We start from the raw sequence: 11568 nt of genomic DNA on the forward strand, positions 1-11568 counted from the left end.
TAACAAGACTCTCTAGGAAGCAGAAAAGCGCCAGCGGAGGATGGCATTCCAGCTGAGGTTCCCAAATGTGGGAAGGCTAGCCTGCTACCACATCTTCATCAACTCCTAGTATGCTGCTGGCAGGAAGGTCAAGTACCCCAAGACATGCGTAATGCTAACATTATCACTCTCAACAAGGACACGGGCAACTGCAACGACTATAGGGGCATCTCTGTCCTCAGAGTCACAGGCAAGGCTTTTACCAGAGTCATCTTGAAACGCTTGCAACAACTTGCTGACCATGTCTACCTGGAATCACAGTGTGGATTCAGAGCAGGGAGATCAACAGTGGACATGATATTCTCTGTATACCAACTACAAGAAAAACGCAGAGAACAAAATAAGCCACTGTATGTAGCATTTGTCAACCTGATGAAAGCCTTCACAATGTCAGCAGAACAGGTTTGTTCAAGGTCCTGGTAAAGATTGGATGCCCTGCAAGATGACTCAACATGATACACTCCTTCCATGAAAACATGCAGTCCACAGTTCAGTTTGATGGATCAACTTCTGACAGGGTGAGATAAAGAATGGAGGGAAGCAGGGTTGTGTTCTGGCACCTACACTCTTTAGGATATTTTCTATGCTGCTGCACTATGCTTTTGATTGACTTGGAGAAAGGCATATACCTTCAGACAAGATCAGATGGCAAACTCTACAATCCATTATGTCTAATGTCAAAGACAAAAGTGAGGTGCATACTTATTTGTTGATAGCACTGCACTCAGTGCCCATGAAGAAGGTCAACTACAAATACTCATGAATTGCCTCTCCGATGCTTTCAGGATGTTTGCCCTGACCAGCTGCTTCAAGAAGACTCTGGTCCTACAATAGTCACTATCAGCCTTGACAACACACTTCCTGAGACAGTGAACAAATTCTACTACCTTGGATCCACAGTGAGTGACAACCTGTCCCTGGATGAAGAGCTAATTGTACACATTGGAAAGGCCGGTACCACTTTCAGTAAGCTCTCCAAATGAGTCCGGAACAATACAAAACTCACAATCAAAACTAAACTGCTTGTGTACAAAGTCTGCATCCTCAATGTCCTTATGTATAGCAGTGAGACACAGTCAACCTATGCATATCAAAAAAAGAAGCTGAATAGCTTTCACCTATGCTGTTTATGTTGTATCCTTGACATCAAGTGGTAAGATAGCATCACCAACACAGAGGTCATCATCACCAAAGCCACCATCACTGCACTACTCAAACAGCGGTGCCTATGCTGGCTTGGCCATCTGTGGAGGATGGAAGATGGGCGCATCCTGAAGGACATCCTGTATAGGCAAATTGCAGGTGGGAAGAGAAGAGTAGAGCACCCAAAAATTGTGCTTCAAAGATGACTACAAGCAGGATATGAAGGTTTTTGGAATCAACCCAAACCTTTGGGAGGCCTTAGCTGGAGACAGGACAAAGTGGCACTCCCTTTTCAATTATGGAGTTCCACGTCACAACGAGAAATGGTCACTCGAATTACAACAGAAACATGACTGAAGGAAACAGCCTGTCAGTACAGTAGCCCTAATGCCATGGCTACTGTACACTTGGGACCCTGTGGCAGGACCTACAAATCTAACATTGATTTCTATAGTCACAAGAGAAAATGCACCACCAGTCAGTAGAATAGCTGCAATATCCACCATTACTCACTGATAAATGGATGCCATAACTATAATGCTTCTTTAAACCCAAGTAACCTGTTGAGATCTATTTAGTTGGGCTTTTGACATAAGGTAAGACTATAAGAAACAGTTTTTTATTCATTGTTGATGCTTCCACAACCCTGCATTTGTACTCATAAGCTTGTTATTTTGCACAATGTCATATTTAAAAAATTGGTAGAAATATTAAGCTTTTAAACTAGTTTCAGATCTTTGAGTAAAATAATAGCTGATATGTTTAATACAAATGTTATGAAAGGAAATATCAGATTGACTGGCTTTTCTCATATAACTGTCCACATTCAGATTACTTGGTCATTTTGTGATGCACTCCTTCAAGTCCCCCTTTATTTACCATATTTACTCGAATCCAAGGTGACTTCAGATTTAAGACGACCCCTGGATAATTAGATTGTACACATGGAAAAAATACATATTTGTTATAATTGTATATGTATAGAATCTAATAATTGGGAGAGCATCTTAAATTCATCCCCTCTTCTCCACCTCAGAAACAGGGAAAGCAGTGGGCGAGAGGCAAGCAGTGGGACTGGGTCAGAGCTGGAGTTGGGGCCAGAGGTGCCACCACTGGTGCTGCTGCTCCCAGAGTGGGCAGGGGCAGAACCAGCATGTGCTCTGTGTCCTGGGCTGGAGCCATGATGGGGGCAGGTAGTTGTGGGGATGGGGTAGGGGCAGAGGTGGTGTGGGGCAGGTGAAGAAAGATGGCAGCTACAGCTCAGCACAGGTCAGGGTTACTCAAATCCAATACAAAGGGGCTTTTCCCATCCATGTTGAATGGGGGAAAACAACTCTCCTCTTGGATTTGAGTAACCCTCAGTAAGTAATAAGGTAATCAATTTTTGTAGCTAGATGATGAGTGACTGTTTTGCCTGTAATGGGGAGAATATACTCAGGAGAATATCTTTCTGTTTTCTGTATTTTAAAATAGCTCTTTTTGATCAGTACTACTTTTCAGATTTTGTGCCCCAATCCTGTGCAGTATTTTTCAGCTCGTGTATGTGAGGTTGAAGAATTCCAGCACCTTGTAAGTTCAGGTCCCTTAGACACTGCTTGAAAAATAGAGCAGATCTTAGCCAGCAGTAACAGCTGAATTTATGAGTTTAAATAACTCCCCAGCTGGCTGTGACTCTCTTCCTTTTGTTTTTTAGGAACAGACAAACAGACAGTATAGAAATAAATATCTAGAAAAGAAGTGAGAAAAGAGGTACTTTAGGAAGACATTACAGCTTTGTTAAAATACTTATTAGATGTTCCAATACAATGTTCATTTCCATGGAAGGGAGGAATGAAAATGACTTGAAAAACTGTAACATATTTACTAGCATTTTATAAATTTCAACTGAAGTTATCAGTTTAGAGCCATAAGGGTCACTTACATGTAACTACAAATTTTACTGGCTGACAACCTACTGAAATTAACTGGCAAGGTAGCTGTGGATGAAGTCCGAGGGTTAATTTTAAAAAATGAAATTGAAAATTGCCAATGAAATAAATTAAAAATTGTTTAAATTTTGAAGAGGGAAATTATTGAGCCATATTAAGTGAATGGTTCATTAGCCTAATAGTCAAAGGATTCTGCTACTGACCTGCTCTGTAATCGCAAGTATCTCTGCCTGTTTCCCTCTAATCTTAGTCTATTTTATCTTTTTAGAGTGTAGGCTCTCCAGGGTGGGAAGTCTCTCGTAGTATGTGAGAGAACATTACCTAGCATGATGGGGCCTCTTAGCAGGACTGTAGTACAGATAATACTAAAAGGGATTTCTGTTTATTTCATTTTTAAAAATCCTTTTAGTTTAAAAATATATTTAAAGATTAAGTGTAAATTTGAAGAAATTACACTATGTTATACCTAAGAAAAAGGTGTATTTCTTGCTTTAGATATAAAAATTCATCTATAATTTGAGAGTTACAACCTGCACCTCCACAATTAATTGCACAACACCCTTCAAGAAACACTTTGAGTAGGTTGCTGTACTTCTCTAGATGGCAAGCTTCTGGAGATTTGCAGATAGCCAACACAGCCATACACTTCCAAATATCTAAAACCTTCCTTAACTGTAGACTAAAGAGGAGACCTCTTAATATCCTTGTCACTTTGTTGTCTTGGTGTAATTCCCCCATTTTTTTCAGATGTATTTAAAAAAAAATTATCTGAATATAACTTTCTGTAGACTCCTACTGACATATGTTCACACTGGATTACACTGACTAGACTGTTGACCCTTAAAGATGCAGTATTTACACAGGCAGTAGTCCCTTTGACTTACTATATTAACATGCTTAGTGCTGCCTGTGGCAGATGAGTCCCTGCCGCAAGGTTCTTTAAATATAATTCATCAAGACAAAACTTTCTTGCACAGTTTGCCTGCAGAAGTCTTGCAGGATCATGACCTTGAACATTATTTATTTCTTTAAAAATAAAGCTTGTAAATTAGAAGGTATTGGTTTCTAATGAAACAAGTTTATTGAAAGAAAGGAATGATCAAGCATTAACGTTACAGCTCTGCTCTAATCATGTACACAATGTAAATGTGTTTTTTTGCACTTATCTTTTTGTTTATTTATTGTTTAAAGAAAATGAAGCTAAGCAGGAACATTCACCTCTTGCCTGTAAGGAAGTTGATATGCTCTTTCCAGTGTTTTAATCTTCGTGACCATGGATGCTTCGGAGTTGCTGAATCGTAGAGCAGGCCAGGAATGCACCCAGTACATCAGATTTCCCTTCTTGGCATTGTTTACACTAACTGTTGAATCTTAAGAACCAGATCAGTGTTGCATCTGTGCTCATATTAAAATGTACACCATATATAGAGAAAATTAATTGTACAGAAATTATCTAACCTCATGCATAATGTTTCCAAACAAGTGTGTAATGATGGTCTATTTGCCAGATTTTGCTCCTAAAAATGGATGAATGAAGCAGATAACAGTCTTTAAATATGATGCAGTTTTATACTGTAAATTGTGACCAACAAATCTACTGTGGCTTCTTTATTAACATGCCTCTTTTAATGGTTTTTGTGTTTTATATGTGACATTTTAATTCAGATTTGTTTTTGTGAGGATTTTAAGTTCAAATTTTAGATCTGCAAAGGAAAATTTGGATGTGTACCAAGTGATTTGTTCTAAGTTTTTTTCCCCATTTTATTTCATTACAAGTCCCATTTTCCAGGAGTTTATAACTTGACATACCCATGTCTTGGCACAAAAGCAAATATATAACTGTGTTTTAAAAATGAAAAAAAAATATTGCCGAGCTTAATATTTTTTTTCTTGATCTGTTTTAACTTTATAGAAGGACTTATATCTCATGGAAAACTTTGGTAAAACATGTTGGAAACCATTGTTCTTAAATGTCTTTTATTCTCTAGATTATTTTCTTCTCTTTTGAACTCTTATAGAAGTATTTATATGGAAACAAATTTTTTAAACTTTAAGAATGTGTCTATTCCTGTTTCTTTTTCCCCTCACCTAAAATTATAATCCTTTTATGTGCTATGTCATAATCCTCTCCGTGTCAAATAATTATGAAGTTAAAGTAAATTCTCCAATTTAGGAAGGTGTTTAAGCATGGTTTAAATCAGGGGTAGGCAACACTCAGCACACGTGCCAGTTACTGGCATGTGAAGACATTTTCCTCGGCATGCCAGGAGTTGTGCCGAGGAAATTGTTTTAAAAAAAAAAATGTTTTTAAGTTGCTGCTCCTGGCTCTTTCAAGAGACTCAGGAGGAGATGCTGCCTGATGAGCCCTCGGGAGGAGCTATTAGGGTGGGGGAACCCTTTCTGCAGCTCTTACTGTACCATCATCAGAGGGGCAGGCTTCCCCCACCATACCTGGCGGTGGTTGCTGCAGCTCTGCCCAGCATGCCCTGATGCATCCTCCCACATGCTGCCTGGGGGATGTACCTGCATGTGGAATAGTAAAGGGTGGGGAGTGGAAGAGGGGCTGCCAGCTCCACCATGCCAGCCGCAGCCATGGCTGGGGGGCAGGGGGAAGCATCACCATCTCCCCGGCTCCTTGCAGCTGCTACATCTGCTTCAGATCACTTGGTAGAGGACAGCCCAAAGTGAGAGCAGTGGGGCCAGGATTGTGCTGCCCCCACTCCCCTCCTTTCCCAGCCTATTGTGCAGCCTCCTTCTTGTTGCAGCACAGCTGTAGCCCTGGGGCAGGGGGCCCAGCCTGGCCCTGCACAGTAACCCCCCGCCCCAGGGAGGAGGCATCTGGCTGATGAGCAGGCTCCAAGCCAGGGCCATGGCAGGCCACACTGCAGCCCAGGAGCCAGCTCCTTGGGGAGGCACAGAGGCTGCGGTGGGCCTGGGGCATTGTCAGGTTGGTCTTTGTCCTGCGGCCCAGCAACCTGGCTGCATGCATGTGTGGGTGTCTTTGGTTGTGCGTGTGTGCATGTGCACATGTTTGGTTCTGTGTGTGCACGTGTGGTTGTGTGTGTCTGTGTGTGTGCATGCACATCTGTGTGTCTGGTTCTGTGCATTTGTCTGCACATATGTGTCTAGTTTTTGTGTGTCTGTGCATGCATGCACACACGTCTGGTTCTGGGCATGTGTGTATTGGGTTCTATGTGCGTGTTTCCTTGCATGTATCTGGTTCTCTCTGTCTCTCTCGCTTCTCTCCTTTTTTTCTCTTTCCAGTCCTTTTTTATCTTTTCTCTCTCTTCTCTTTTTCTCTTCTTTCTTTCTCTTTTTTCCCCCTCTGTTGTCACCACATGCTTAATAAAAAAAGAATACACAACAACCAAGGTAGTATATATTGTATTTATTCTTACCAGGTTTAGAATTTTTAGAAAACCTGATATTAAGTGTTAAAAAAAGCAATGTTTATGATTATTAACTATATCAATATGCAGCATGTCTTGCCATGTAACCCTCCTCCCTCCCTCTCCCTCCCCACCACTAGTTTTATTTTTCTGGCATGCCGGCACTCCGGCACCTTACAAGGTAGACATTGTGGTTTTTTCAGCACTGGCCAAAAACATTGCTTTACCCCTGGTCTAAATGGAAGTGTGTATGTAGTTAGTGGTTTCAATTGTAGTGTTCATGTGTTTCAAATTAAGGATATTGTTAATTGGCTTCCTGAACTGCTTCCAGAGTTGTTTCTTGTGAAAGTAAGAAGTTGAGCCAAGCATCTGTTTAAGAGCAAAGACTCTTCCAACAGCTATCCCCTCTAGGAGTAAAGAGAAAGTTAACAGAAATATTTTTCTAAAAGTATTTCTGGGATTGTACAGTATCCACGAGCCATCAGTGGAACACTAAAAGCTACCTTTCTGTCAAATTTTAGCCTATTGTGTGTGGTAAGTGGATTACCTAGCCTCCTTGCTTCAGCAGGTGATCTTTGCTCCCTGAGAAGCTCCTCCCAAATCATACAGTCTTCAAGCAAAAAGCAAGCAAACAAATAAAACAAAACACTTGTGTCCTGGGCAGTAGAAGAAGCGCCCTTTAGCTCTGGCTTCTGGCACAGCAGCTTCGCCCTTCTTGTAGTAAGGAGTTGTGCTCATGGCTTACTTTCTTTCCCCCTGCTTACTCTTCTGGGAGTTTTTTAAAGCCCTTTGCAGGATACTCCCTACCTAGCCAAATACCCTGTAGCTGAGCTTTCAGATGCTACAGAATGTACATAATTTTTTTAAATAAAAAAAGCAGTGCACAACTCAGCAAAGACTTGTAAAAAACAGAAATATATGTATGAAAATCACGCTATTATTAATATTTGCATTCTGTTCTAACCTTCTAAATATATATTTATATTTAAATACATGCATTTGAGAAGATATATGTATGCAAGGAAGGTGTGGCAGGAACAGGCCCCCGGGGTGGCCGTGATGCCCTCTAGTGGGTAAGCAATTCCTACCCCATTCCATGTTCTCACAGTATCCTCCCTTTTCTACCTCTCCTGCCATGCCTTGATGTAACTTACAATACTAAAGGAGGTTGCCCCAGGTTCCCAAAGTGTGCCTCAGTCACTCTGCTGTCTATTGTCCATGTACCTGGCTGGCACCAGTCACTCCCCACTGGTGATAACTTGTGCCCTTCCTGGCCCTATCTGTGTCTTAGGGCACAAACCTGCCTTAGAGGTGATAATCGTGGCCTTTGTCCTCCCCTATAGCCTTGCCCATGCTTCAGAGATATCACTCTTCAGCGGCCTGTACAGGCTTCAGCCCTCTTCGCTTTAGCTTGCTGATTGCTCTAGCTGTAGACTTCCAGCCTAGAGTCACTTTATCTGACCTGGCGTCTGAGCCTCTTATTTGTTGTGCCTCAGTCTCTCAGGGCACAGGCTCTAGCCCTCTCAGCTCTGTCCTGTCAATGTTTCTTACTTTCAGGGCATAGCCTCTGGCTTGCCCGTCTTACTCCCACTCTCCTTTGCCCCTCCCATGCTGGATCCTGCCTGCTAGGCTGTGGAGGTGTCTCCTGCCCATGCCAGTCCAGCCAGGCTGCAGCTCCATACCCACATAATTAGAAAGCTGCTCTACTCCAGGAAAATCTTTCCACAAGATATGCAGTGTTTGGAAGGTATAATGAAATGATGCTTCTCCTGTGGTTGATGACGGAACATTTAGAATGATGAAGACAGTGGAATCTGATCAGGAAAAGTGTGCAGGAAACACAACTGTGAATCTGTTGGGTGTGAGGAAGCATCTGAGGCAAGGTAATAGTAATTGGGTGAGAAAATGCAGCATCTGATTCCAAATTAACAAGCAGTAAATATCTGAATGAATGGAGAAAAATATGGGGAGATCAGTTGCAATGGAAAATGACATGTTTACTTCTGTTTACAGTTACTGTTGGAGGTACCTTGGTGTTCTGTTGTATTGGGGATCAATGATTGAAGAGACTGTAAGTCAGGTGCATATTAGGACAATAGTCAAAAAGAATTCTGGAAGCATTATGGTCTCAAAAACATAGATACAAATACATTGCTGAGGAGAAAATACTCGGGTAAGGAGTGTTCTGTTTTTGAAAAAAAAATGGCAAAAGATTCTTTAATGCCCTGAATCAGCAAACCACTCAACCATATGCTGAAGTCCTTCTTACTTCAGCAAAGCACTCTACATACACTTGAACTCCCACTAAGGTCAATGAAAATTCATAGATTTCCATGTGAATTGAATCGGAGCCTTAAGCACTTGCTTTACTTCAGTGGAACCTGAGCATTTTTCTTAAGTGTTTTGCTAAATTGTGATAAAAGAATGGGAAGTGAAAACAAGAGTGAAAGAAAAAAAGGCTGAAATCTTAGTCCCTGTCTCTCAATCGCCATGCACACCTCAGTATAACTCACATACAACAATGGCCTTCATTATAACCCCTAACCAGGAAACCAGACATAGCAAAACTAAACCCACATGTCTACACCAATTCTCCAACCTTAGATTTGTCTTCCATTTTCCCACCTAGAAAAAAAGTTAAGCGTAGAATATATTCTACATTATGATATGAAGGTCATAAGGTTTGAGCTATGCTGGATCCAGGAAAAAGAAGAATCCAAACTCACAGAGCCCTTACAGAGAATATCCACCTGACAGTCTATTCTCATTTAAGTCAATAGTACTTTAGCCTGAGAATTTCCACTAAGCTCAACTCAGGCACTGGGACTTAAAGGGAGAAGTGGTCTGCTAGGCAAATAAATTCTAAGCTGCATTATTTAGCTAATAATATGAAAACATGACTTTAAACAGTTAATAGATGGATTAATTAGATACTGAACATTTGTGATATGATCGATAACCAGTTCTAAGCAAGACATTGATCTATTTTTTTTTAAAATGGATTCTTTAAAGCATTCTTCCCAAATTAAAGTGTTAGCCAGTAACTGTGAAATAATTGAAGTGAATCAAATTAATATATTCCAAGTCATAAGGGTAGAATGTATTCATAAACAAATGGCAGGGATCAGATTTGTTTATAAACATGGAGCAATCACACCATAGCACAAAAGTATCCAGTATATCCACAGAGTCCAGAATATTCAGTTTGTCACCAGGCATGGAATCACTCCATTAGATGCACAATGGACATGGAATTGTGGGCCTAATTTATATATGTAAGTTTTAAATATTCAAATAACTACTGTAGATAGTTTGTTTACATGTTGCCTGATTGTGCAGTAATTTTACGTGCAAATATGCAATGTCTTTTACATATGGAATTGTGCACCGTATTTGTGCAGTCCTTGGATTGCTTAATTTAAAAGCAATCAGGCTTTTTTAATTAAGCAGTACTTCAGTTTGGCCCCTATACTTTGAACAAGGACATAACCCTGCTTGACTCTGCTTCAAATCTTAAAAGTGTCAGCCATTGATTTATTATAGTTAACTGTTCCCCACATTTCATCATGGAAAGAGTGGATTATGCTGAGGAGTTTTGGTGGACAGCCAATCTGTTCCAATAATTGGAAGAGGCCTTTTCTGCTGAAAAGGTCAAAGGCTTTAGTCAGGTCAATGAAGGTGATGTAGAGGGGTCTCCTTTGTTCCCTACATTTTTCTTGGGTTTGTTGGAGTGAGAAGATCACATATATGGTGGATTTACTAGTTCTGAATCTGCATTGTGACTCAGGGTAAACAAGGTCAGCAGGGATTTAAAGTCTTAAATCTTTTATATTCAAGTCAAATATACAGGTTATTTTAATTTTTTTTCCTTGAAAAATTTAAGATTTATTTAACCTGTGGAGTCTTGGGGAAAACAAAAATAATATGAAACAATGTCTAATGGATCTATTAGCAAACCTTAGGCTCATGCTAAAGACAGAAGGGTTTGGTTTTTTTTACTTCTTACTTTTTTGTATGGAGAATTTTGATCAGAAATGCAGAGTCTTGATTCCTTAATAAGCTGTCCTAATTATGGTTATCGTTATTATTGTTATTCTCATGACAGATTAAGGATTTGGCAGACTGAATCTGTGTGTTCTGAGCTGAAGTACACATTGGATTGTTTTCATTCTTGATGATGATACTAGAGAAACAACCAGTACCAGCAGCATTCCTGGTTTTGCAGCACCAAGCAAGTATGTTGTGGAATTTGTTTTCTTCTTAGAGAAGTGGCAGAATTAGAGGAATTTATTTACAAGAACCTAGCACTATATGGCCTAGTTTAAACTGGTTCTGTTTAACATAGTAATTTCATTTTGGATAGAGGCTTAAGCAGTGATGCAAAATTAAGTTTTAGGTTTAACAGGCAACCAAGGCAGCTCAGTGCCACAGTTTAAGATAGACTTCGTTTTCAGTGGTAGAATTATTTGGAAAAAAAATACTTATTCAAATCTATTTCTATCCTCCTGGACTTATTTTGAGAGCTAGTACAAGTTAATGGTACAACTCAGTTTACTCTTAATAGAAAATTAGTACTTTGCTGATTTAGTACTTGCTGATTTCATAATATCGCTCACAGAAGCACGTTGCATATAAAATATTTGAATTTCATTTTTATATTTTGATAATTAATAATTCAGTTCAAAGGCAGACATCCTCAGGAAGAGAGGGGCATTTAAAATTTGCTGGGTTCATGTTTGAAAGGTACTCATGGATTCTTTATTTAGTATGCACTGTGCATTCTTCATACTTTTCTGAAGTGTGTGTTCTGCTCTACAGAGTAAGAAGTCTAATGGAAAAACATTTTCAGATAGTTTTAGTTTAAAATGGGAAGTTTTCATAGATTTCATAGACATTAGGGCTGGAAGGGACCTCGGAAGATCATCAAGTCCAGCCCCCCACCCGAAGGGCAGGAAGTCAGCTGGGGTCATAGGATCCCAGCAAGATAAGCATCCAATTTGCTCTTGAAGGTGTTCAATGTAGGTGCTTGAACCACCTCCGATGGCAGGCTGTTCCAGACCTTGGGGGCT

The 11568-nt window shown here is 40.2% G+C and overlaps 1 protein-coding gene and 1 long non-coding RNA gene across 4 annotated transcripts in view; one reads left to right on the forward strand and one right to left on the reverse strand.

The window, feature by feature from the left end:
- Window positions 1-11568, forward strand: part of LRRC69 (leucine rich repeat containing 69) — a 137965-nt gene that overhangs the window by 97916 nt on the left and 28481 nt on the right. For 2 of the 3 annotated variants that reach the window (XM_019527914.1, XM_019527912.1), the window contains one exon: window positions 4302-5399. The exons of the other annotated variant lie outside the window; for it this stretch is intronic. In XM_019527914.1, coding sequence (XP_019383459.1) covers window positions 4302-4412 — 111 coding nt within the window. In that variant the 3' untranslated portion in view covers window positions 4413-5399. Of the gene's footprint in view, window positions 1-4301; window positions 5400-11568 lie in introns of those variants that run through there. 3 annotated transcript variants of the gene reach the window in all.
- Window positions 307-11568, reverse strand: part of LOC109305035 — an 11484-nt gene continuing 222 nt past the window's right edge. The window contains exons 2-3 of the long non-coding RNA XR_002099542.1: window positions 8529-8537; window positions 307-856 (exon numbers count right to left, since the gene is read on the reverse strand). This is a non-coding gene — a long non-coding RNA (uncharacterized LOC109305035). The remainder of the gene's footprint in view (window positions 857-8528; window positions 8538-11568) is intronic.

This window comes from Gavialis gangeticus, unplaced genomic scaffold (assembly GCF_001723915.1).
Source record: "Gavialis gangeticus isolate Ggan-Ray unplaced genomic scaffold, GavGan_comp1, whole genome shotgun sequence".
Taxonomy (NCBI): Eukaryota; Metazoa; Chordata; order Crocodylia; family Gavialidae; genus Gavialis; species Gavialis gangeticus.